This window comes from Notamacropus eugenii, chromosome 1 (assembly GCF_028372415.1).
Source record: "Notamacropus eugenii isolate mMacEug1 chromosome 1, mMacEug1.pri_v2, whole genome shotgun sequence".
NCBI lineage: Eukaryota > Metazoa > Chordata > Mammalia > Diprotodontia > Macropodidae > Notamacropus > Notamacropus eugenii.
In genome coordinates this window covers 53,305,908-53,332,409 of record NC_092872.1, presented here as the reverse complement: position 1 = coordinate 53,332,409, position 26,502 = coordinate 53,305,908, and the positions used below count along the sequence as shown (strand labels likewise).

Here is a 26,502-nt window from a genome sequence, read left to right as displayed (position 1 = left end):
ACTGAATGTTGAGAGACAGAGGAAAGGTGGGAGTGGTTTCCAGACAGGGAGCACAGCCAGTGCAAAGGTGTAAAGGCAGGAAACACTAAGAAGGTCAGTTTGCTAGACAATAGGATATATATCAGGGAGTAACGTGTAGCAAAGTTGGAAAACAGCCTGTGTGTGCTAATGGTATGTACCTTTTTGCAGTGTACCAAGGGATCCGTTGATGGTAAGTCTTTCTTTGTGTCCTACCCCTGAAAACAAGAGCTGCCCTTAGAACACTACAGTATTTGTTTCAGACAGCAAAGTTTCAGTTAATAGAGGAAACAAGAAAGAAGCATCTGTTTACACTTCTGTTCCCAAAGCCATTTGATTTGATTACATAAAGCAAACAGGTCGAATGAAAACATCCCAGAGGTCACTTCATCCAACTCCTACCCTCTACAAAATTCTTGGTAAAGGATGATCCAACCTCTGCTCAAAGACGTTATGCTCTTTGCCTCCAGAAATACCTCATTTTGCTTTAGGAGAGTTCTAATTATTAAGGAGATTATCCCTGAATGGAATGGATATCTCCCTCTGGTGGCATCTACTCCTTGCTCAGTGTTCTGTCTTCTGGGGTCAAGCAAAACAAATTTTGTCCCTCTTCCCCAGTATAATGTGTAAACCTTCTCTTCTCCAAGATAAGCAATCCCAACTCCATTAGCCAATGGATCCATGACATCTTTTTAAGGCCTCCCACCTTTCTTGTCTCCCTCCTCTAGACAAGGTCTGACTTGGCAATGTCCTTCTGAAAGTGTGGCACCCAGAATGGACCCCAGTATTCCATAAGGTCACAGGATTTGAGGCTAAAAGAAACCTTAGAAATCACCTTGTCCCATTCCCTCATTTTATGAATTGGTAAACTGAGGCCTGGGAAGGTTAAATAATTTGCTCAAAGTCATATAAGTAGTGAGTAGTAGAACCAAGATGGATTCCAGATCTTCTGACTTCAGGTCCAGCGCTTTGTAAGTGTAACCTAACCAGGGCAGAGGGTAGTGGAACAATTATTTCCAATTATAGTAAACTGAGTGTCCTGCTTTTTAAACTTCTACCTGGGTTGTGACCATTAATAAATAAAAACAACCTTGAATTTCTGCTTCTATCACTGCATTTCACAGGGGTGTTCTGGTAAATGTTTAACAACCAGCTCTCTGAAAAAAAATGTAAGCACGACATAATTTTAAGTTTAATCTGCATTATTATTAAAATTTATTTTATTTCCTCAAATTTATTATTTGTTTTTAGTTTTCAACATTCACTTCCATAAGTTTTAAATTTTCTCCCCTAATCTGCATTATTAACATTTTCTTTATCACTAGACAATCAACAAAACCACAAATCAAACGCTGATTTGTAATCATTTCTTACACGAAGTGTAAATGTTCATACTGAAAATTTAACAACCAGCTTTTGTGAACTAGTTGGAGTGGCTTCCAGGATACCCCTGCTTATATTTCTTGCCAAGAAGAGTATTCAGTTAAAGCTTTGTGTATCAATGCCCTTGATAAAGGCAGAAGACCTTCCTTTAATGAATAATTAGCTTTGACAATGAAAGCATAAACAGAAGCACAGTTGATAAATTTCCTCATTTTTCTTCCATGCTGAGGACATTAGCAGCTAACACGAACCTATTTGTCTCTTTGAACAGAAGCCACTCTCTGTGCCTCAGTGCCAAGGTGAGTATCTGGTTTTATTGAATGGGTTCCATTTGGAAAATACAATCTCTCACTCCAGACCTAGTGCATTTGCTACCACCATCTTCTCATGGGACTGGGTCTGGGGAAGGAAAGGCAATGTTGTATGTGGTGATGAGGTGATGGATCTGACTGAAACCGTCCCCCTTCATTCTGCAGAATCAGTGAGGAGGAAGTCAGGGCAGAATCCAGTGGGAACGGTTCTACCTGTCACGTGACATTGGCTCAGTACGCCTGCATCCCGGTGAGGACCTGACTTTGCCTATGTGACCAAGACCTTACAGTGATCCAAAAAGTCTCATTATAAACAATAAATTTCAGCATCTTTTCCTTTTCTTCCTTCTAGCCTTTTTCCACAGTTTCTTATCATGTGGTTTCCTGGCTATAGCCAGGGCTTTAGCAGTAATTCATTATGTGACATTTTCCTCTCTCCGGACCTTAGGTTCCTCATCTGCTAAAGAAAAGGATCATTGATTCCCCTTTATTTTATATATAGGGAAACTGAGACCCAAAGAAGGAAGTGGCCTGTCCATTCTTTCAAGACTTGAGTTTAGCTCTCAGTCTCTGGTATCAGAAAGACCCCTACTGAACGTTAAAAGTTAACAGTGTACTTTGTGTGTGAAGATAACACTCAAAGTCCCACCCTATCCCACCGCCAATCCTATAGAAATAAGCAAAGGGCAATAGATATATCTGTGTCCCCAGAAGTGGGAATGAGCTGCACTGAAACATCCATACTCTTCCATGACTGATGAGGTCAGGGCATAGCCAAAGGACAGGATCAGGGGTCATTCTGGGGCAGGGGTCAGGTTTAGGGTTTGATCTGATGTTCCAAGTCAGAGGGGGACTAGGGTGTCAAGCTAAGGGATCTTTTTCTCTCAGAGGTCATGGCTGCAGGTTTGGAAGGATGATTTTCTGACATCCCTATATCCTTGCCTTGTGGCCAGTGGTCAGCCCAGTGATCTGGACCCTGCATACGCCACCCTGCTTTTCTCCAAAATTGATCTGCCTGTTCTTGAGATTGCGCTGGAGACATTTTCCCAGCAGGTAGGTGGCACTGAGGGTCCCAGAGCCTGATAGACAACAAATGTCGTCTTTGGTGATGGGAAATCCAGTGTTACAGATAGTCTCCATCAGACTGTGTGTCCTCTGTGAAAATACCTGACTTCCCCATCTTCTTCCCATCCCATTTTTGTCTCTGACTTCATGTGGTCAGTATGGTAGGAAGGAGCTTTATCTAAATTCCTCCCCATGGTGCAGACCCCACAATCTTTCAAGAATAGCCCCTTGCCCTACAACCTTCAGGGATAGTACCAGGCCTGTGGGTCCTACATGGACATCCCAGGCCTTGGATAGCAGAATACAAATGTGGTACCCAGGTGTGGTCATATTGTTCAGTAACTATTGGTTGATAGACTGATTAATCCTTCCTTTGTGACCACAACTCTGTCCTGGGAGTCAGGAATCCAGAATCCAACTCTTCCCCTACATGTCTTTATGGTATTGGGAAAAGTTACTTCTCTCTGGGCCTCTCTTTCCTCATCTTTAAAATGGAAATCATAACTAATATCCTGCCAGACTTTCATGATTGTTTTGATGCTTAAGTAGGATGAGGGATTTGAAAACACTTGGTAAACCATTCTAATGGGAGGTGGCATTATCATTACTATATTTTCTCTCTCTTGGAGTAGTTTTCCCCAGCGGTACTCTCAGACCTGTGGGCAGGAGTGTTGTTTAATGGCCTGTGGGGGAGACTGGGGCCAGCATTCCGGGCTAGGGAAGCCCAGGCTACATGGTCGAAGTGGCTGCCCCAGCTCCAGCCCTTCCTCCTGCACCCTGAGACCTTCAACTGCCTGGCTGCCCAGAATACATCCTGTGAGACTTTCCACAGCCTGTAAGTGACCTCCAGTTGTAGGGGTCAGTTTCTTGCTTCAGTCAATAGATATTCTGATTGAGGATTCTCCTCCTAGCTTAGGCAGAACCAGGACTGATAAACAACAGTTATAGGGAGCCAAATGTCAGCTTGATGAGAGGAAAACTCACCAAGCAATAATTGCTGTCCAACTATGGGATTGGCACCATTGAGTGCAGGGAGTGGGATGAGCTTCCAGTCACTGGGGACATTCAAGTAGAAGACAGATGACCCCCTTTCAAGGATGCCAAGGAAGAGATTCCTATGCTTTGTAAGAGTCTGAACTAGGTGACCTCTGAGGTTCTTTTTGGCTCTTAGAGTCCACCAGTCAATTTGGCTCGCTCCTTTTCCCAGCACCTCAGCCCTGAATGACATCTACTCAAGCCTGGAAGTGGAGAAGCAGAGGAAGATTTTTGAAGGCATGGTGGCCTTCCTCCTGCAAGAGGGTAGGCTAACATTTCGTTAAGTCTGAAAGCACCTGGGAAAACCTAACGGGGCAGGGCTGGAATTATATAGTCCCAAAGAGAGAAATCAGTAATCACACACTCCTTTCTTTTTTTTTTTTTTGGGTGGAAATTTTTTTTTTTTATTTTGTAATGTTTAACAATCACTGCCATACAATTGTGATTTTATCCCCCCCACCTACCCCCCACTCCCCCCCTCCCTCCCCACGACTGCATACAATTCTGTATAGATTCTACATATACTTTCCTATTGAGTATATTTTCACTATAGTCATGCTATGTAGTCAGACTAAGATAAATGAAAGAAATCGTATAACAAATCAGAACGTGATACACAAACACATACACATACACAAACATGATCTGCTACAATATGTGAGTGACTTCCATATTTCTCTGTCTGAGTGTGGCAGGCATTTTGCCTTGAGATCCTCCATTGGGATTTTTTTTTTTTTTGGTAAGAAGTTCTTGTGTTATTACAAAAATCTAAGTCTACCAGAAAAAACTCTCACACACTGTGGTTGTTGCTGTGCATAAAGTTCTCCTGGTTCTGCTCCTTTCACTCAGCATCAGGTCATATAAGTCCTTCCAGGCCTCTCTGAAGTCTTCTTGTTCATCATTTCTTATGGCACAATAGTACTCCATTACATTCATATACCATAATTTATTCAGCCATTCCCCAATTGATGGACATCCCCTTGACTTCCAGTTTTTGGCAACTACATAGAGTGCTGCTATAAATATTTTTGTACATGTGGGACCCTTTCCCATTTTTGTGATCTCTTGGGGATATAGTCCTAGTAGCGATATTGCTGGGTCAAAGGGTATGCACATTTCACACACTCCTTTCAAGTGTGTGGCCCTATGATGCTTCTTATCCTCCCTGGGTCTCAATTTTCCTCCCCTATGAAATAAAGAGATTGGACTCCATGACCTCTAAATTCCCTTTGAACCCTGAAATTCTATCTATGTTCCAGGTATTATCGCTTATTAAGTGTGGTGTAATGAAAGAGCATGAGACTAGAAGTCAGGGGACCTAGGAGCAGCTAGTTGGCTCAGTGGATAGAGCACTAGGCTTGCAGTCAGGAAGATCTGAATTTAAATCCACTCTCAGGTATTTATTAGTTGCATGACTCTGAGCCCATCCCTTAACTTCTGTTTCCCTTAATCCACTGGAGAAGGAAATGGCAAACCACTCCAGTATCCTTGCCAAGAAAACTCCACCAACAGTATGTCCAAGGGGTCACAAAGTCAGACATGACTGGACAAGTGAGTAATAAAATTCTCACAGGGACCTTGGAAGAATTATTTAATCTTAGTTTCTTTACCTATAAAACAGGGTTAATAATACAGTCCGAGCTGATGTCTACCAGAGGGAACAGATAATTAGCAGGCCAGTGTTATGTTTCTTTTTATATTTTAGATGTTAAATATAATCTCTCCTCGTGTTGTAGTTAAGGGATTCTGGATCCTTTGTGGGACATTTGTAAACAATATGTTTGCATTTCGAGTGTATTTGGATGATTTCACAAACGTCTGAGTAAGACCATACCCTTGACCAAAGTAGGAGACCTTACTTACACAAAGGGCTAACTTTGAGTCTAGAGGAGGAAACAAAAACACAAGTGACTTTACAAATTGTTTTCCCTTTCTTTGGCCATTAGTTGACAATTAATCTGTCTTTAACCATAATATGTTAAGTAAAATATACCATCTTCTATATACTAATAATTCATATTAGTGACTCATATTTATATGGCTCTTTACAATGTCCAAAGTATTTAACTTTTTGTAATTCATTTTACAAATGAGGAGGCTGAAATTACTTGCTTAAGTTCACGTAACTAGGAAATGTCAGAGTTGGATTTTGACCCAGGTCTCCTGACTTCAAGTTCAGATTTCTTTTTACCAGCCCCATTTATTTTATCCCTATGTATGTAAAGGACACCACGCCCCCCACTCTGCTTTACTTCTATGATATATTGAGCACAGTGGAGGTGGCACATACTGAAGCCTCCTTCACCCAGACCTCTTTGTGACCAAAAGCAATGTTGGGGTGTGATGGGGTGGGGTGAGCAGGAAGGGAAAAGGGATAGACACCTGGTACTCAGGCCTTCTGTGCCCCCTTATGTTGTCAGATTCTGGGACCCACTGCCAGGATGAGGCTGTGCCAGGCCTAAACTCATCATCCTGGTTGGCCAATTACCTGGGTTTCTTCCTGGAACAAGCCACTGAAGAGGAACTCAAGAGATTGGTAGATGAACCCAAGGTAGGTGGAGGAGGTTCTGGTTGGCCCTAAGGTATCCTAAGGTGGTTCTGTGAATCATAAAATGAATGTATGAGCTCCTCTCCCATCTATCTCTTACAAAGGTCATTCCTCCTACCCTGGATGCCAGGGCTTAGAACAGTGTCTGGCACATGGTAAACACTTAATAAAAGCTTGCTGACTGACTATCCATTGAGAATTGTCTTTTCTTCAAAACTTGGTGAACACTGGCTCCTGATGACTAGGGCTCTCCAAGAGGTTGGCCCCTATCTTCTCCTTCATTTGTCTTTCTTTATCCATCAGTTATTCTTCTCACAGTTCTTTCCCCTCTCTCAGCTCCGGATGTTAGTGAGAGATCCTGGTGCTCTTCACCTGGTCAGCCAGCTCCACCTGATGCCAGACGTAGCCAGGTTCTACACAGCCCTCCTTACCTACCCACCTAGCCTCGACCTCTCCAGGTGAGAAGATCTCACTTGTTCTCTATTAGTACTTTCTATTCCATGGCTCTCACTTGTTCTCTACTAGCACCTTCATCCCTGGGTACTCTAGAGTGTGATAAATTGAGGAGGGGACCACTATATGTGATAAGGAGGAGTTTTGATGGGCCTTGAGTCTCTGTCCTTAGTGCTGAACTCCCAAGGAGAAGGCCTGTTGTAGAATCCTGTGTGGCCTTAGAAAAATGCCTACCCCCATCTCTGGTCTTAAGGTAGGACCTTCCCCCAAGATATCTCAAAGAATTAGAGGCATAGTCAGGCTTCTCCCCAACCCCTGGGTGACTGAGCCAAGAAATGTTGGCATCTCCTCTCTCTTCCTTTCAAATTCACCCCCAAAACACCATCTTTTGCGTGAAGCCTTTTCTGACCCCTTCCTCTAGTAGTGTCCTTCTCAAACTACCTTATATTTAACTACTTTGTATGTATTTATTTTATATTCATGTTGAACATATTTTTACATGTACTTGTCTCTTCCATTAGCATGTAACTCATTGAGGGTAGAGATTGTTTCATTCTTTGTACTTGTATCCCCCACACTTGGCACAATAAAGGTCTAAGTAGGCCCCTACAAATATTTGTTTGCCTGATGGGTTGATTCTCTCACTAGCATCCCAGACATCCTCATCTGTCACCTCAGTCCAAAGGCCTTGAGAAACATGGAGGCTGAAGATGCCCTGGCCCTGGCCCAGAGACTCAACAAGGTTTGCTTTGACCTACCTCCACGGCTTGATGGGAACAAGTCAGTTCCTGAACTACCATCTTGGGAAGTCATACAGGTAGTGAGAGCGCCGTGGACTGGGTTTTCCTTGGGTGACCAACTGGGGAGAATGAATTTCCCCTTTCCCTGGGCTTGACCAATACCAAATGAGACAATGTTGGTAAAAGGCTTGGCAAACTTTAAAGCTCTATATACATGTCAATTATTGATAGCCATGGTGGTACTAATGATGTTATCACCCTCAGGCCTGTATTCAGAGAACAGTCCTGTGGTTTAGGATTATTCCATTATATTCTTAATTAACCTACAAGACTCTGCCTTTCATCTTAACTGTTTGGTTGCTTTCAACTGTTTGTTTGTCTGTCCCAGGTGTGTCTGTGTTGGGTATGCCAAGGTTTAGGGCCTCAATCCTATGCCTTGGTCAAGACTTGACTCTCCTATAGGTGGCATCGGGGCTGCTGAGTAGCTTTGGGAACTTTTCAGAGGCCATGCTGCGCAGACTGGGTCAAACAGCCCTGGGGCTGTCAGTGTCACAGATTGAGGGGCAGATCAGAGGCCAGGACCTGGTGGCTGCTCTGCCCACCCTGGCTCGGGTAAGGGGTTGGAGCCCTGCACAGTCTCGTGCCCTCACCCACAAGATCTTGGACTCTGGCTATAAGGTAACTGGGTTCAAGGTACAAGGGGAAGAAAAAATCAAGGCAGTTAGCACAGTGCCTACTGTGATAATGTTCGTGTATGTTTCCCTCCTGTGTAGGTCTTGGACGGCAAGAGTCTAGTAGCCCTGGGAAGCATGGTGGGTGGCCTCAGTAGTCCTTGGCTCCAGAGCCTGACCCCAGATGAAGTCTTGAAAGCTGTGAAGGAGCCAGAATTTGCTCAGCATCTTACCCACATCCCACCCATACTGAAAACTGCATTTGTGGACCAGGTAAGGGCCAGATTGTGACTAGTATATGGGTTGTTACTTCTACTTAAAACATAGAATGCCAATTATAAGGAATATGGAACACAGACTAATCAAACATCTAGGCCATCTTTCTCATTTGACAAAAAAGGAAAATGAGGCCCAGAAGGCATTAGTGACTTTGCTCAAGCTATAGTGGCAGAGTCAGAAATAGAACTCAGCTGTCCAGGGGTGGGGATCTCTCACCATAAAGACCCAGCTTCAGCATCTCAATGTCAGCCTGGACTCCTTCTTCCCTGTGTTCTCTAATTAGCTAGCCTTGGCTGTTCCAAATCCTGTTGCTCTGGTCCAGGCTGTGCCAGACACACTCACTGAGGCCATCCCCAGTGCAACACTGGCCTTTAGCCCTGATGACCAGCCCAGATTGGATGACCTCAACAGTCGAAGATGGACTCGCATACAGGTGATCCATCTGGACCTCACTTACCAAGTTTGCCCCTACCTGAAGACCTGCTGAATCTTTAAAATTAGCTCATGGGAAATAATCTGAGGTCCAGAAGTCCAATCTGCCTCATTTTCCCCTGTGGTAATCTGGGTTCTCCAGAGGAATCAGGGGTACAATATCTTCTGAGAACACTGGTGGGGTTATCTCAGCTATTTAGTAAGCACTTCCCAGCATCCCTTTACTCCTTGTTCTCATTGTCCCAATGAGACACCTCCAAAACCCCACAGATTCTATCTTATCCCCAGAGATACTGACTGATGACACCCTAAGAATTTGTCTGGCCCAGCATTGTGAATTGAATCCCACCTTTGGAGAGGGGGAGATATTTGTCAAGAAGATGGAGATCAAGCTGGGGGTGAGGAGAAGGTGGGACATTTGGTGTTTTGCTGCAAAAAACTTTCCTTATTTTCCCCAGGCAGCCATGTTTTTTGATGAAGTGGTAAAGAACGTGTCTGACTTTAATAGGTGGGTTCCCCAGTCTCCCTAGGTCCTGGTCATGGCCACGGGAGGCCCCGGTAGGTGCTTATGGGTTTTCCGTTCTACTCAAAAATGGAAGCTATTGGTGTCAAATGGATGATGGGAATGCTATTGGGGTGAATGTTGCTATCATCGGGTCTTACTCTTCTGGAAGATATGGCTGTCTTGCTAGCTGTCTCCTATAAACTCATTCCCACCTTGACTCCTGCCAACTCTTTCCCTAATCCTAACCCCTGGAATTCCCTCTTCCCCTTTCTTTATCCATCTTTTTAGCCCAACTTATGCTTCATCTCCTCTGGGAAGCCTTCCTTGGTCTTCTCAATTCATGCTGATCTCAGATCAAGCCAACAAACATTTATCTATTGTTTACCATGTGCAAGAAGGGCATCATGGTATAGTGGACAGCCTTGCAGTCTGGAGGACCCTGGGTTCCATTCCCATCTCTGATGCATGCTAGCTATGTGTCTTTTAACTCCACAGGGCTGGGCAGTTCTCCAAGATTAGACATTGCAGGTGAAGTTATATTGAGAAATGGTGTTTACTCACTGGAGTTCGCTACGTCAGTGAAATCATGCATTTAGGTCACAAAAAAGATTCAAAGTTCTGCATTGGGCAAACAAAGATGGATAAGACACACACACACACACACACACACACACACACACACACACACACACACACACACACACACACCCCTCTATGCAGCCCTTTAGTACATTCTCCTGTGGCATCCTCTAACCTTTCCACATATGTGTTTCATCTTCCCAGCCAATGCATGAGCTCCTCTCATCCAGGCCTGGCCTTAGGCCTCTTCCTCCTCCATCTCTCCTCAGCCCATCAGCTCTTCAAGGCCAGAAATAAGAAGACAACAGAGTGAAGTAGAAACCCTGCACGTGCAGTCTGATGATATCAGTTTGAGTCCTTGGTCTGCTACTATACTACCTAGGAGACCTTGGCCAAGTGCCCTGGGGCCTCAGTTTCCTCATTGAATCATAGCACCTATGTAAGAGGGCTGTTGTGGGCATCCACTGAGATTTCACGTGTGTATGTATGCCCAGCATGTATATATATGTATATGTGCATTTGTACACACATAACACATGCATATATGTGTAAATACATATATAATCCTTTATAAGCCTTAAAGCTCTATATAAATGTTAGCTGTAAGATGAGAGGGCTGGGATTAGGTGATGTCTAAAGTCCTTTGCAGCTCCCAGTCCCCTGATCCCTTTCTGTCTCCTTTCCCCTTCTATCTCCCAGACTTGGAGCTCTCCTGGGTCAGGGCTCCGAGCCTCCTGGAACCCCTTCCTCTCCTCTGGCTCCATAGGTCCAACACCAGGATGAGCATGCAGTAGTCAGGTTGAGTTGAAATTCCACACTGTAGGCAGGGGCTTGCTCCCCTGTACCCTCAGGCATGTAAGGGGAGTCATTGTAGAGACAGCCTGGCCTCTCCTTATTACGACTTCTCCTAATCATAGTCACAGATTTAGATCTGAAAAAGACCTTGGAAGCCTAACTGAGGCCCAGGAAAGTTAAATAAGTTGGCTAAGGTAGTGTCAGAGGCAAGATTTAAACCCAGATTTAAACTCCTAAGACCAAAGTGTTCTTTCCACTGCACTAGGAGACCTCCTTCTACTACTTGGGAATTTTTAAAAACATGACCAATGAGCAAATTTGTTTTTCTGACTGACTGTGTATTTGTTATAAGGATTTCTTTTTCTTCAAAGGGTTGGGGGATAGGAGGGAGAAAATAGATTTCTGTTCATTAAAGACGTTTTACTAAAAAAAAAAATCATATCACTAATTGCTAATTAGCAACTATTAAGACATTATAAAAGAAGCCCAATAGGAGCATCTGCTCCTTGTGATGCAGCTGGTGCTGTCCAGGACAAGGCCCAACTCAGACTGACCCAGCATCTTCTCCCTTCCCAGCCTCTCCCCTTATATTTTACACGGCTTCACGTGTGCCTCAGCCGCTAGCCTGGACGTGGAGCAAGTCCGGCGCCTGGCCAAGGTCATGGAAAGGAAGAATGTCACATTAGGGGCAGAGCAGGTCAGTGGGTCTCTGCCATCTGTCTGTCTGTCTGGAGGTGGGGGTGAGGATGGTGGATGGGTGGGAAAAGCCTGCTGACCAAAGGGACCATCTTGCCCTGGACATACTCAGTAGGCCTCAAATCAGGCAGACTGGGAAGTGAATGAAGTTGGTATTGGGTTCTCTGAGGTGTATCTCTCCTGCTAGGCCGGCCTAAGCAGCGCCATTCCTGGCCTTTCCACAAGGCCTCGATCTCTGCTAGGGTTAATAATAATAATAACTGCCATTTATATAGAACTTGAAGGTTTTCAAAGTGTTTTACAAATATCATCTCATTTTATCTTCCCCACAACCCTGGGAGGTCAGTGCAATTAATATCCTTGTTTTACAGTGGAGGAAACTGAGGTACTGAAAACTTAAGTATTTTGAGAGTCATATAGTTAGTAAGTAACTGAAGGAGGATTTGAACTCAAGACTTCTTGACTCCAAGGCCAACACTCTGCCCACTTGCATCACTTAGGTGTCTTGGATTCCCTGATCAGAGAAATAAATTCAAGTCAATATGGGCTTGAATGACTGATACCCAGTGGACAGTGCATTGTATCTAGAGTAAAAAGTCCTGAGTTCAAATCTGGCCTCAGATGCTTATTAGTTGTATGATCCTGGACTCATTTAGCTTCTCTTTGCCTTAGTTTACTCATCTGTAAAATGGGGCATAAATAAATCTCAGGGCTATAGTGAGGATAAAATGAAACATTTGTAAAGCACTTTGCAGTACTTTAAGTATTATGTTTTTTTGTTGTTGAGTCATTTCAGTCATGTCTGACTCTTCCTGACCCCATTTGAGGTTTGCTTGGCAAAGATCCTAGAGTGGTTTTTCCATTTCTTTTTCTAGCTCATTTTACAGATGAGGAAACTAAGACAAACAGGATTAAGTGACTTGCCCAAGGTCACATAGCTAGTAAGTAACTGAGGCCAGATTTGAACTCAGGAAGAGGCTGTTGTTGTTGTAGTATGACCCTGGACAAGTCACTTAACCTGCTGGTGCCCTAGTCCAGAGGTATCAAATATTGGCCAGGCTACATGCCAAAGCAGTACTCCTCAGTGCTGCTGAGCCAGAATAAATTTTAATTGGGAAATATTTAGCAAAATAAGTAAAAATACAATAGAACATAGGTAATGTTAACATGTGGTTTTCCAAGTCAATATGCAGCTTCAAGGACCCTTATATATCATTTAGTAACCCCCTCTCAATCTGAGTTTGAACCCACTTCCCAAGGCTACTCTCTAAGAGTCCAAGTTTCTATTATTACGACTATCATTATTATTAATAAAAATAGTATGTGAACTGATGATGTGAATTGAGCCTGCGAATACCTATGTTAGCCCCCGAGAGGAAAGCTGTCTTGGGAAGTTTTCACACCAGCCAAGGAGATATTGATCCCCTTCAGATGACTCACAAGGGAGAGACCACCTCAGAGCCTTAGGTAGAAACTTTGCTCTCTCTGCAGCTAAGCTGTCTGGCTAAGAGGGTCACGGAAGATGGCATTCCTGAGGACCTGAACAACTACCCCAGGGACATGCTGCTGTTTCTAAGGTGGGTTCTTAGCATTTACCTCTACCACCCTCACCCAGGAATCTATGGGTCTACCACCCTCACTCAGGAATCATGTATTTGTCCTTCATTCTTGAAGAAGACTATGACATCAAGATGATGACATGACTTGCAGCTGACTTTGATTTGAGTGAGGGAAGGCTGTGCAAGGTCACCAACCTCACTTTCTCCTCCTGAGCCATCTGGGTCCAGCGGCCTGATACTCATCAGAATGACTGGAAATGGCCCAGGATGCAATGGGAGACCCTGGCCCATCAGGGTAATAATAATAATAAATAATAATGCTAAAAATGCTAATTACTGCTCACATTTATGTAGCACTTTAAGGTTTGAAAAACTTTCTACATATAGGGTGTCCCCAAAGTCTTAGGACCATTTTAAATTGTAGGGACACCCTATAATGCCTCATTTGCTATGATGATAAATAGGACTTGGACTTGAAGGTCCCTGGGCCCATGTGATATCACTATCCCTGTCACAGCTATCCCAAGGTCACGCAGCTAGTAAGTATTTAAGGGAGGATTTGAACCTAAATCTTCTTGACTCTCTAGCTGTGTGGCCCTGGTCAAGTCACTTAACCCTGTATCATCTTTGTCTGTTTCATAGCCCTAGCACCATGTTGATCCTGTGCTTGCTGCTGAATGGCTGAGTATATAGAGTTCTGGATCTGGAGTCAAAAGACCAGAGTTCTAATCTGCTTTCAGATTCTTACTAGCTGTGTGGCCCTGGGCAAGTCACTTAACCCTGTTTACCTCAGTTTCCTCATCTATAAAATGAGCTGGAGAGGGAAATAGCAAACCACTTTATTACCTTTGCCAAGAAAACCCCAAATGGGATCACAGAGAGTCAGACATGACTGAACAACAACAACAAAGCTTCTTGACTGGAAGACCAGTGATCTAATCACTAGGCTATCTAGATGTCTATGGTATGCTCCTATGATCTAATCTACCCAAGGGTGAGGGAATTGCACCATCAACTCTTGGGTGGGTCCTACCGTGCCTCCTGTCACTAGGGTGGGTGCCATGAGTGCCCCACTTCTCTGATAGACTCATAGAACATCAAAGCTGAGAATGGTCTTGATCTATTTAACCCATTTTATGTATGGAGAAACTGAGACTCAGAGAAAGGAAGTCATTTGTGCCATATCATGCTGCGATTTCGTGATAGAGCCAACCTTTGAACTCCAAACTTTCTGGCTTCCCAATCAAGTAAATGTAGCAAGAATTTATTAAGCACTTACTGTATGGAAGATATGGTACTAGGTACTGAGAAAAAAGACAAAAAATGAAGAAATGGGCACTGTCCTGGAGGAACTTAAATTCCAGGGCTGTTTCTGCCATAATAAGCACCCTGAGTTAGTGAGGACACAGCACTAGAGATGGTGTCAGGTCTCAGAAGTCTAAAGTACCTCAAACCAGTTTCAGTTTCCTTCCGTAGAAAGCATAGTGGTTGGATTATGTGATTTCTAAGATCCTTTCCAGCTCTAAGATCTTATAAAACTGCCACATTGGCATGGCTCCCCTCATAATGAATGGGTCCATCCTCATTCCCCGTCTCCCATAGGAGTGTATCTATCCACCCAAAGTTCCATAGATAATAATGTATAGTCATGGCTATGGATGATTCCTGCCAACACTGATGAAAGGGTCATTTTCTCTTTGGCAAGAAAGCTCATGTTGTCTCTGGCGGTTATCACTACCAGCTTAGGGCCATATAGGCCATCTGTATAAGAGTGACAAAGACAAGTTAGAGTGTGGTTAGAAGAAGGCAGACAGTTATTGAGACGACTAGGGTCCATAATATCTAAGTATTAGTTGAAAGAAATGGGGGGTGTTTATCTTCTACCATATTAAGAGCTGTGGAAGCAGGCTTATTTTCTGGGATTTGAAGCTGAAATGGGGGACTGAGGGGCACTAGGACCAGTGGAATTATGAAGAAGCATATTTGGGCTCAATATTATACTGTAACATTGTACTGTAAGCTACTTGAGGACAAGGACTGTCTTTGCCTCATTTTGTATCCCCAGTACTTAGCACGGTGCCTAGCACATAGTAGGCTCTTAATAAATTGTTTATTGATTGATCAATAACAATTAAAGCTGCCTAACAATGAAATGGGCTGTTTTTGAAAGATCCTGAACTTCCCATCCACGGAAGGTTTGAGAAGAAATTGGAGAACCAACCTAGCTATCATGAACATTATAGAGAGGGATCATGCACATGGGAGATTAGCTTAGATATCCTGGGAGGTTCCTTCCAGCTGTGAGCATCTATGATTCTGTGATATGTTCTTGGGGAGTTGACATGAGAATATGCCTTTGGTTCCTTCCAGCTCTTCTGCCTATGCAAGGACTGGAGACTGCAAAAATTTCTTCATTCGGGTGGGAGAGTCCAACCAGGATGTTCTCCAGAAGGATTCGTCCCTAAGATCAAGACTGCTATCGGAGGCCCTGACTTGTCTGGTAGGGAACATAGAGCTTGGGGTGGGAAGGAGGAAGAGTTTGGCACAGATACAAAGAAAGCCAGGGAAGGTAGGGCTGAGACCCACATATTGCCCGGGGCCAGCTCTGCACCTTATTGCCATCTGCCAAACTATGTCCCTGAGGTTGCTTTAGGCTTTGAGTTCCACGGAGTACTGAGGTGGGGTTGATATTGAAGATGGGTTGGGAATGAAAAGGAAATGTCCAATCTAAAGCACGTACCAGCACCTGATGGGACGGATGATGACTGGACTTGGAATTTCCATTCTATTAATTGCTTACTGTATGACCCTAGGCAACTTACCTCGGTTTTCTGTACCTCAGTTTCCTCTTCTGTAAGGACAATATCATAATATTCATTTTACCTCCTTCTAAGAATGGTTATGAAAAGAGCACTAGAAATGTGAACTAAGCTTCTCTCTTCTTCAGAAAGGCGGAAAAGGGAAGATTCAGACTCAAGAGGAATTTTTAAAAAGGGGGCTGAGGGAGGGACCCCATGAATTGAAAGTAGTGATTTTCAGTAATGTGTCCTGCCTAGCAGTTCTGCTATTTCCCATCCATGTAACCTTAGGCAAGTCACTAAACTTTCCTGAGCCTTAATCTGCAAAATGAGGATGTTGGATTAGATCAGAAGTGGGGAACTTGTGGCCTCAAGGCCACATGTGGCCCTCTAGGTCCTCAAGGGTAGCCCAAGCTTGGATTCAGTCAAAGGGCCACACTTTGTCAGCCTATGAACAACAACAAAATGTTCAATGGAAGAATTACAAGAGAAATCAGACTGGGCTCCAAAGCCATGTCTTTGAAAACTGGGTTAATTTTAAGGTGTAACTATAACTTCACTCGTGTGTAATTCTAACAGCACCTCACTCTCCTCCCCTCCGTCATCCAACCAATACATGTCTGCTCTGTATAGTCAGAAACTGCTGGACCCCTTAGCAAACAAATCCACTGTCTATTTCTGTCCCATTTCAATGTTCTCAAAGCTACTCATTGCATTTGAGGCCCATTTTACTGAGGAGGACAGTGAGGTTTGGTGATGGGAAATGGATCACACCAGTAGTGAGAGACAGAGGTAAACTTAGGTTTTTGGAGTCCTGTCTTCTTTGCTCTACATTATATTACTTCTCCAGTGGTGGTTGGTGAACCCACAAAGAAATTTTAGATTGGGCATGCCCTCCTTAGAGCAGAATTGCATCTAGTGGTGGACAAGGTGGGCAACCCCCTAGGATGCCCACAGAGGAGGCCAGAGACATTTCTATTTTTAATGTGAAAAACTCTTTCCTAAATGACTTAATGTAGTTACTTGGTGATGAGCCAAGTTGAATGTGATATAGAAAAAGTTCAAAGCATAAGCTGGATATTAATAGTGGGTTAATTTTTAAGATCTTCAGGGCCTTTTTTGGACTCTCTTCCAAGAGGGATGGGTGTTTATCCAGAGACAGGGGAATGAATGGTCAGGACACTGTCAACAACTGTCAAGAACTTGGGTGGGAGAACGCAGATAGAAGGTAGAAGGGATCCTGGGTAGATGTGCTTTGGCAGGGGTCCTAGCCTGCAAGTATTAGGCCAGGTTGAGAGGGCTGGATTGCTCTCATAGGGCATTTCAGGTACACGTGTCAGCGAGGAGAACATTCGCATCCTGGGTTGGCTGGCCTGTGACCTAGCTGGACGCTACATAAACAGATCTGCAGAGGTGCTCCTACCTCGGCTGGAGCAGTGCAGTGGCCCCTTTAGCCCTGACCAGAAGGAGGCTGTCAACCTGGCTCTACGCTCTAAAAATTCTCCGTATGGGTAAGACACTTCCCTCAGAGTCTAAGGAATAGTGAATGAGAGGGTCTGTGTGTGTACATATGGTGCACATACAGGAATGTGTATGAGAACATGTAAGTGAACATGTATGTATATTTATACATGTAACCCTGCTTCCATCTCCTTGAGAGTGTTTTTGTCTGTTTCCAGCCTAAGGGGGAGGTAGCTGGGACTGGGCTAGGGTAGGGCAGGCCCCACCTCAGCCTCAGTTGTGTTAATCTTTTCTATCTGACCATCTTTTGACTTCTGCCTATCCATCTGTGCAGTCCCCCCTCCAGATGGTCACTATCCACCCTGAATGCTCTCCGGGGGCTGTTGCCAGTTTTCGATGTGCACATCCTCCAGAACATCCCTCAGGTAAGGACCTTACCAAAAGGAGACAAGAAAGGGATAACTTTGACCACAGAGTATAAGGATGATGGAGGGAGAATGTGTGGATGGGGGAACCAAGATCCAGACATATAAAAAGGCAATGTCAATCTCTGAGGAATGAAGCTGGAGCCACAGCACAAATGGACGCATTAGATGGCATGAAAGTGATGTCTAAAATTCCACCATTAGAGCTTTGTCCCTTTGGTTAAAGGCCCTGAGGTCTATGAGAATAGCCTCCTGCCAATCTTTCTGTCTTAGGCTTGAAATAAAATAAAAGAGCAGCTCCTAAATAAGATGGGGGGAAAGGGTCCAGAAGAAGCCCCTTTGAGGGGACAAAAACCAAACTTCACTGAGTCCCCCACCCTCTTTTTTCCCCCTTTACACCACTGCTGCCCTTCCAACTCTCCCTTCCCTTTACTCTCACCCTCCAAAAAAATACCTGATCTCTAAACAGAGGGTCTGAATGGGACTGTCTCCCCCTAACCAAAGGCTGTTGCATTTTATGAGGACTTCCAGGGGCAGGGCAATGTTTACTCCAAAGGGACAGGGCTCTAGGTGATGGGGGAGGAGTTTGGGGGGTGGGAGATCTGTGAATCCCTCACATCACACCTGATAGATAAATGGGTAGGGCATACCTTGGGCTTGGTGACTTACCCAAAATTTTACAATGAGTCAGGGCAGACTTACACCACTCCAGAACTGTGTTATGAGCCTTTGCTACCACTCAGAAATGGCCATTTCCTCTCAGAATGTTGTGACCTCCTGGCTGAGACATACCTTCCCAGACCCCTCCCAGGCCCGGCAGAGTCTGAGAGCCTTCATCCAAAATTTCCGGTCTTCCCGATCTAAGCGGGCTACTAGTAAGTGCCTGGGGACTCCTGAGGGTAGGGGTAGGGTCAGTCCTCAGTGACTACATCTTGGTACAATGGGCCCAACTATCAGAAACTTCCCAACATGGGATCCTGGTCTGCCAACCTGGGGTGGAACAAAGCTTGGAAGTTACCAGCAAAGATGGGAAGGGGGAACATATCTAGAAATGGTCAAGACCAGTAAGAAGGTGAGCAGGGACAGGGAGGAGGAGGGTCAAGCAGGAATAAGGGGAGAAGTTTTCTTGACTAGGAGCTTCTGACTCTCCTCTGAGTCAAGAAGGAGAGAAAGTTGGAGGGGGAGGACCGGTAAAGAGAATTGGGGGACGGATAAAATAAGAAAGATTGAGGGAAAGGGAAATCCTGTCTTCTCCAGGCCTCTACCAATAACCAGAACATTTGACCTTTGCTCCATGAAGGGAACAGGAAAGAGAGAGCAAAAAGGAAAGAAGGGGAGAGAAATGGGCAGATGAGGGAAAAGAGAATGCTGGGGAGAGAGAAGGTAATGGAAGGGCAAGGATGTAGCAGGAGAAACTTTCAGGGTCTGATTTGTGTGGAAGGAGGGGGAAGAGGACGAGAAGGATGCACTGGGGTTCAGACTGATGCCTGCTAATGTGATGTTCACAGCTCAGTGCTCCAAAGGGGAGATCACGGAGATAAATGAAGACGTGGTGTTCATTTACTCAGAGAAGGATCTGCAGGACTGCCTGAACGCGTCAGTGCTGGCAGCCAACATAGACAAAATAAAGGACCTTCCCTTCACCTATGATCAGGAAAGGATCTTCAAGGTCAAACTGGATGAGGTAACATGGGCCTCAACCTCCCCCAAACCCAAATGGACATAGCCATCATCCCTCCTTCTCCATACTCTCATGTTGTGGAAAGAACTCAGTGCTCAAAGTAGGGTTTGAATTCTGCCACTTAATTTCTCTACACCTTAGGTTTCTCATCTGTAAAATGAGAAAACTAACAACTTGTCCTGCTTACCTCCCAGGCCTTGGTGAGAAATGAATGAAATAATGGGTGTTAAGCAACCTCTAATCTGCTGTCAATGTCAACTACTGTCATCTTCCTAATAGTCCTGGGAGGTACTACTGTTCTCATTTTACAGATGGGGAATTGAAGGCTATCCCAATTCTATCCCAAAGTCACACAGTAAGTTAATGGGGGTGCTGGAACAGGAACCCAAGTCTCCCTGTTCTTTCCACTGACTACACCACTTCCCTATTATACTACTCGGTTTGTTTTTAAAAGCCTCTATTGAGGAGGCCAGGCTACAGGCCAGAGTTCCCTGGGGACTTAGGTCACAGTTGATCCCTCTTCTGGAAAGGTCCCACAGGCAAGGGCCATCTCTTGTCTGCCAGTTGCCTCCTGCTGGAGTCTCTAACTGCTAGCACTGAGTCCATCTTACTCCCTACTTGGAGAAAATTTGCTCAAAACATGGCAGTACAGTACAAAGAACCCTGGACTGGTCATTAGTCCTGGCTCTGTTTCCTATTGTCTATGTGACTCTGGATAAGTCCTTCCACATCTCTGGGCTGCAGTTTCTTCCTTTATAAAAGTGGAGGTTGGACTAAAGACTTTCTAAAGTCATTTCCAGCTCTGACGTCTTGCCACTCCATTTTGATTGAGTTAGCAGAGTGTGGTGTTTCTCAGGGAGAATTGGAAGTTGTGATGCCAGTGTTTTTGCTTCCAGATTAGTCACCTCAGAGTGGCGTACTCAGTGAACCATCTGTAGCCTAGGCTTGCTTCCCCCAGTTATCCCTCACCAGCCACCCTACTGTGCCCAGGGAATACAACTCATTTCATATTTTCATTCTCTTCTGCTTGGGTATTATCTTGGGGAAGATCATCAGTCTTAAAGTTGAGGGGGATTATCCACACTCTGTTGGTGCAGTAAATGGAGAGTTGATTGGAATTCATTTCAAAAAAATAAATACTCGGGGCTCTCTTACACTTTTCCTCTTTCTCCAGCTCTACCCAGATGGGTACCCCGAGTTTGTGATCCGAAACCTGGGCAATCTCTTTAAACTGGTTACCCCTAAGGAAGTCAGGAAGTGGAAGGTGACCTCCTCAGAGACTCTGAGCAGCCTGCTCAAAGCCAGCTATCAAAATGACGATTTGGTGATCTCTTGACTTCCTAACTCTTAATATATTTCAAGACTTGGGTGGGGGTTCTGGGACCCTAAAGAGAGGTTACTGAGTATAGGTCTTTCTACAGGCTAGTTGCCCCAGGGTGGGGAGGTATCTCCCTTTAATTATGAGCCAGCAGAATGAGGTAATGAAGACCCCATTCCATACATTGTTGCTTTTCCCCAAAAGAAAAAAAAGAAATGAAAAAAAAGTCTTGTATGCTTGTGGCTGGGGCTTTTGTATCCCTGATCTCAGTGATCTTCATGACAGCCTTAAGAAGAAGGGAGGTCCCAAGGTTATTAAGTAAGAACATGGGTGGGGAAGAGATTTACAGGCTGCTACAATCAATTGATTGGTGAGGATGCTTTTGAGGTCTCCCCTTTTTAGATCAGACACTCCTGTAAGGGGCTTCTATAGGTATTCTCTAAGCTGAGCTCTTCCCAGTTCCCAAACCTGGAGTCCCTAGTCAGGAGTCCTATCCAGTCCAGGACTGGATAGGAGGCCAAACTAGATGGGCTCTAAGTTCCCTTGCAAGTCCTAGAATCCTAGGCTCTTCATTTCATAGATTCTGTGAGTCTGCACTTCTGTTATTATAGGCTATGGCCGTGATTGATAGCTACATCCAGGGGGGAGGCCCCCTCAATGTCACCTTCCTGAATGCCATTGGTTCCAAATACCTTTGCCATCTGACCAGTGAGCAGCTCAGTTCCATAGAGCCATCTGCACTCAGGTGAGCAAAGGGCTAGGAGCCCAGCACCCCTCCCCAGGCTCTCTGGTTGGGTTTCCAGGGAGTTCAGAGCATGCTGTAAGGAACACAGATTCAATGACTCTTTTTTTGTATTCCTAGCACTTAACACAGTGCCTGGCACATGGTTGTTGTTTAGTCATTTCAATTGTGTCCAACTCCGTGTGATCTCATTTGGTGTTTTCTTGGCAGAGATATTGGAGTGGTTTGTCATTTTCTTCTCCAGTTCATTTTACAGATGAGGAAACTGAGGCAAAGAGGGTTAAGTGACTTACCAAGGTCTCACAGCTAGTAAGTATCTAAAGCCAGATTTGAACTTCCACTGAGGGAAGGTAAAACCACTTTACTCAAACCTAGTTTTAGGGCAGCCAGGTAGCACAGTAGATAAAACACCAAGCCTTGAGTCAGGAAGATTCATCTTCCTGAGTTCAAATCTGATCTAAGACTTTTATTAGCTATGTGACTCTGGGCAAGTCACCTAATGCTGTTTGTCTTAGTTTCATCACCTATAAAATAAGCTGGAGAAGGAAGTGGTAAACCACTCCAGTATCATTGCCAAGAAGACCCCAAGTGGGGTCACAAAGCCTCAGATACAACTGAAACAATTGAACAACACATTCCAAAACCCAAGCAAGATGACTTTGGGGTAATCTGCCAGTCTGTAGATCAGATAACCACTGTCATTGTAAGTTGGTGAATTAATTTAGATAACTGAAAAGCTTATAAAGAAAAGATCCTTCTTTTGGTACTAGTGGAGAGGGAATTCAATGTAATTCAATGAGCATTTACTGAGTACCTACTATGTGAAAGGCACTGTGCTAACTGCTAAGGAATCTAGGAATACAAACAAAATATCTCCTACCATGAAAAAAGCTGACCTTTTCTTGAGGGGCATAGGGTTGAAGGAACGCTGTGCTTATTTTCCTGATATAGAGGCTGGACCCCAGTGCTCACACTGGGCAGTGAGAAGGGTCCTGCCAATTATTAATGAGGTATTTTCATGGTCACTTAAAGGTATGACCCCAGAATTTAGAAGGAGCAGCAGTAGGAAGTCTGATGAAGTCATCAACAGACATTTGTTACATATATAATATACATATATGTATGTGTGTGTGTGTGTATACCTATATATGAATTTGTATGTATTTTGGTATCTTAAGACAGTAGCTTTCTGCCTGATTGTGTGGGATTCCTGTCCTTGGTGCTGAGTTGAGGTGGGAGGAGTCAGTAACTACTGATCTTTTAGCCCTTCTCTTCCCCTCCTCTCTGCTGCTCCCAGAATGGCCAACCCCTTGAGCCCATCTGTCTGCTCCCAGTCACAGAAGAATATCCTCTATCTAAAGGCCAAGACTGCCTTCCAAGGGACACCATTCCCAGAGTACTACATGCTAATCAAGCCTTATCTAGGTAAGGCAAGGATGAGATGTGTGGTAGGGCTGGTATGAAAAAATAGAAGAAAGACAATAGGTTGAAAAGGAAAGAATTTGTTGGGGGGGGGAGGTGAAGAAGAAACACATATTCCATTAAAAAAGACACTAGATTTGCCATCAAAGGATTCTGGTTCAAATCTCAGCTTCATCGCATTCTGCCTCTGTGACTTTGGGCAGGTCACAGAGCGCTCTGAACTTCTCTGAGTTTTTTCATCTGTAAAATGAAGGGATTGGACTAAATGACCCCTCCAGCTCTAAATCCATGGTTCTATAATCCTCTAATCATAATCTTCGATACTGAAAGGCAATAGGAATTTAATTTATTCTGCTTGACCTCAGAGGATAGAACAAAGGCCAATGGAGAAAAGCCATAGGGAGGCAAATATCTGCTCCGTGTGAAGAACTTCCCAACAGTTCATTTGAGAGGCAGTGTGGTGCAATGCAAAGAAAACTGGCTATGAAATCAAAGGACCTGGGTGTGAATCCCAGCTGACACTTGCTACCTATGTGATCTTGGGTAACCTCTCTCACCTCTGAAACATTATACCTGTATATCCTTGGGTTACTTCTCTAAAGGGTTGAATTAGCTGACCTATAAGGCCCCTTTCAGGTATACATACATACATATACATATAATGTATGTATATATATATATGGTGTATGTATATATATATATGTATATATAAAGGTATGTATGTGTGTGTATGGTATATATATGGTGTATGTGTATATGTATACACTATATATATATACACACTCTATATGTGTATTTATACACACACACACACACACACTTTTTATCACATGAGAAGGAAAATGGATTGCCTTAAGAGTTAGTGAGTTTCCCATCATGCAGGATTTCAAACAAAGACTGGTTGATACCTGGTCAGAATTGTTGTAAGGTGGGAGCTGAACTAGGTGATCCAGCACTAGGTCACTTCCAACTCTGAGATTCTATTTCAGAGAAACTGGGGAAAGGAATAAAGAGAAGGGGAGCAGTGGATTGGGTTTGGCTCTGGTTTTCCCATGGAATACTGCCTCCCCTTGATTCTTCTTTCAAATCTAGGCAAGTCCTAGATGAGCCAGGAGTGAAAGTCAGCATTTCTTAGCCCTATAACCAACTCTTAAATCTTGGCCTCTCTGTCCCACCTCAGAATAGAGTGAGTTGGAGTTCAAAAAAGTCATGAAACATCAAATCTGCAAAGGACCTTGGAAATCTAGTCCAACCCCTTCATTTTCCAAAAATGAAACAGACTGAGAAAAAAGATAGCAAGTCATCACTAATCACACAGTGAGTGAATGGCAGAGCTGAGACTAGACCTTAGTTCTCCTGAAACAGCATCTAATGTGATGCTACCACATCAGACTGCTCTGGCTTCTAATCCCAGCTCCACTGTTAATTTGCAGAGTGATCTTGAGGAAACCACTGCCCTCTCCGGGCTTTGGTTTCCTCCTCCAGACTATCTTCTTTAAGGTCCCTTCCAGTCCTGACATTTTGCATTTGATTTGATATTCCCAGTAGGACTAATATCCTGCTCACTACTGGTGGGGGGAGGGCAGAGGCCAGGGTCTTGCCCAGGACTCAAATTCTTAGGCTGGGTCTCATCCCCTCCCCTCCCCTCCCTTCTCTCCTCTTCTTTCTTTCCTCCTAGCTGGAGTACCAGTACAAGACCTTAAAGACCTCAGCCAAAAGAATGTTAACATGGACATAGAAACATTTAAGAAACTACAAGAAAAAGTCATCATGGTACAGTTAGAACCTTCAACCTATTGGGGATGACCAATGGGGGAGGGAGGGTCTACTGAGGGCAGAAGATCCCTAACACAGGAGGTCAGAGGGAAGTTCCAGGACATGGGCTCACTTTGAGGGTGAGGATGGTGTGGCAATGGCCCATAGGCTCCAGTTGCTTGTTTGGAGACAGTTTAAATTCTCACTCAGTTTTGATCTTGGTTTAAATCCCAGACCCTCCAGACCTGGTTAATTGTGGTTGGGAGTGGGGGAAGGATCTATGCATATGTGAACCTCTCTCTACCCCAATTAGATCTAAATTATCCTAGGAGAGGGTATGGGGGGGAGTTGGGGGATCTCTCTCCTTAGAAATCCCAAGGCTGGACTCTGGGACCCTCAATAAGATATTGGGTTTGTCCTTCAGCCACTGACGGTAGAGGAGGTGCGTGGACTCCTGGGACAAAACCTAATGGGGTTGAAGGCCGAGGAGAAAAACCCTCCAGTCTGGGGATGGATCCTCAAGCAGCAACAGGAGAGCCTGGACACCTTGGGCATTGGTCTCACTGGGGGGATCCCCAATGGTTACATTGTCATCAGCCTCAAGAACAAAAATTAGATGACAGTCTTCCTGCTTGGAGGTTGGGTGTGGGGAACTGCATAGGGCTTTGGCCATCTCTCATTCCAGGAAGTTGTAAAAATAAAAGAAATAATTTTAACTCTGAGCCTTGTCATCAGTCTGAAGTCTGGCCCCAAACAAGAGCTAAAAATGTGAGCTTTTAAGCAAGACAGATGGTATTAATAGAATTAGAGCAGGAAGAGATATTTAAAGTCATCTTTTCCACCTCCTCATATGGAGTGATCTGAGCAAACTCACTGGACAAGTCAATCAGTTAGGACTCGAACCTGACTTGAGCAGAAGTAGGATGGAACAGTGAGCATCCGCCAGGGAGTAGACAGGTGAGAGCTCCTGGATCTGGTGCTCATTTGTTCTCCCTTGTCTTTAGTTCTTTTTCTCTGTAAACCCCAAGTCCTGAGATAGCAGAATCCTGTACATTAGTCTACAGGTGGGCCTTGTTGTGATGGAAAGTAGGGGCTAAAGGGAGCCCTGGGATCTGTAAAAATCCTTAGGAAGAGAAGCTGGGAGGTCCTGTTCCCACCCCCAGATTCACTTTTCAGGCTGGTTCTGTCTCCAAAGGTCCTTTAATCCCAGGGGCCTCTGAACCTTTAGGGGAATTCCTGGTAGGATGGCTCAGTGATAGCCCGTGCTGATTCAGAAAGGGCTAAGGTATCCCTGGGCATGCCAAGCCCTCACATAGGTTGATGAAGAAGGGGCAGGTAGTGCTGCTTCGGTATCCGTGTGTTAGGATCCTAGGTGAGGAGCGGGAGGAACTTGGACAAACCCAAGCAATAGCCGGGTCCTTCCTCTCTATCCTCTTCCCCAGTCCTGGACTTTCCTGATGCTTGGGTTCCTGCCTTGAGAGCCTGTGAAGTGTGCATGGATAGGGTATCAGACTCCTGTGCTGGTGACCTGATTCACTGCTTGCCTAGGTCACTGACACATCACAGGGGGCCTGAGTCTTTAGCTCCCTGCTCCTACCCTCAGTGCTGTTGGGCTCAGTAACTTGCAGAGGGTGGGAGGAAGAAGGGGGGAGAGGAGGGAAGGACAGGCTGACTCACCAAACAAAGCTTTATGGGAAGTGTCTGATGACCACCAGGGTATGACCTCTACTGGGATCCCAGAAGGACTCTTATCTGGTCCCAGATGGATAAGTTCCCTTGGGAGTCCGAAAAGGGCCTTACTCTCCTCTCCTCTAAGGGACTGGGTACGGGA

The 26,502-nt window shown here is 44.6% G+C and overlaps 1 protein-coding gene across 4 annotated transcripts in view; it reads left to right on the top strand.

The window, feature by feature from the left end:
• MSLN (mesothelin) overlaps positions 1 to 25,393 on the top strand; it is a 49,359-nt gene extending 23,966 nt beyond the window's left edge. For all 4 annotated transcript variants that reach the window (XM_072601143.1, XM_072601154.1, XM_072601146.1 and 1 more), the window contains 25 exons: positions 190 to 211; positions 1,673 to 1,700; positions 1,878 to 1,962; positions 2,601 to 2,765; positions 3,410 to 3,612; positions 3,985 to 4,076; positions 6,233 to 6,363; positions 6,697 to 6,818; positions 7,462 to 7,630; positions 8,016 to 8,231; positions 8,327 to 8,497; positions 8,787 to 8,936; positions 9,394 to 9,443; positions 11,391 to 11,511; positions 13,002 to 13,087; positions 15,440 to 15,569; positions 17,185 to 17,378; positions 17,663 to 17,753; positions 18,517 to 18,628; positions 19,262 to 19,437; positions 20,609 to 20,758; positions 21,364 to 21,497; positions 22,792 to 22,919; positions 24,595 to 24,689; positions 25,096 to 25,393. In XM_072601143.1, coding sequence (XP_072457244.1) covers positions 190 to 211; positions 1,673 to 1,700; positions 1,878 to 1,962; positions 2,601 to 2,765; positions 3,410 to 3,612; positions 3,985 to 4,076; positions 6,233 to 6,363; positions 6,697 to 6,818; positions 7,462 to 7,630; positions 8,016 to 8,231; positions 8,327 to 8,497; positions 8,787 to 8,936; positions 9,394 to 9,443; positions 11,391 to 11,511; positions 13,002 to 13,087; positions 15,440 to 15,569; positions 17,185 to 17,378; positions 17,663 to 17,753; positions 18,517 to 18,628; positions 19,262 to 19,437; positions 20,609 to 20,758; positions 21,364 to 21,497; positions 22,792 to 22,919; positions 24,595 to 24,689; positions 25,096 to 25,287 — 3,213 coding nt within the window. In that variant the 3' untranslated portion in view covers positions 25,288 to 25,393. The remainder of the gene's footprint in view (positions 1 to 189; positions 212 to 1,672; positions 1,701 to 1,877; positions 1,963 to 2,600; positions 2,766 to 3,409; positions 3,613 to 3,984; positions 4,077 to 6,232; positions 6,364 to 6,696; positions 6,819 to 7,461; positions 7,631 to 8,015; positions 8,232 to 8,326; positions 8,498 to 8,786; positions 8,937 to 9,393; positions 9,444 to 11,390; positions 11,512 to 13,001; positions 13,088 to 15,439; positions 15,570 to 17,184; positions 17,379 to 17,662; positions 17,754 to 18,516; positions 18,629 to 19,261; positions 19,438 to 20,608; positions 20,759 to 21,363; positions 21,498 to 22,791; positions 22,920 to 24,594; positions 24,690 to 25,095) is intronic.
• The last annotated feature ends 1,109 nt before the right edge of the window (positions 25,394 to 26,502 follow it).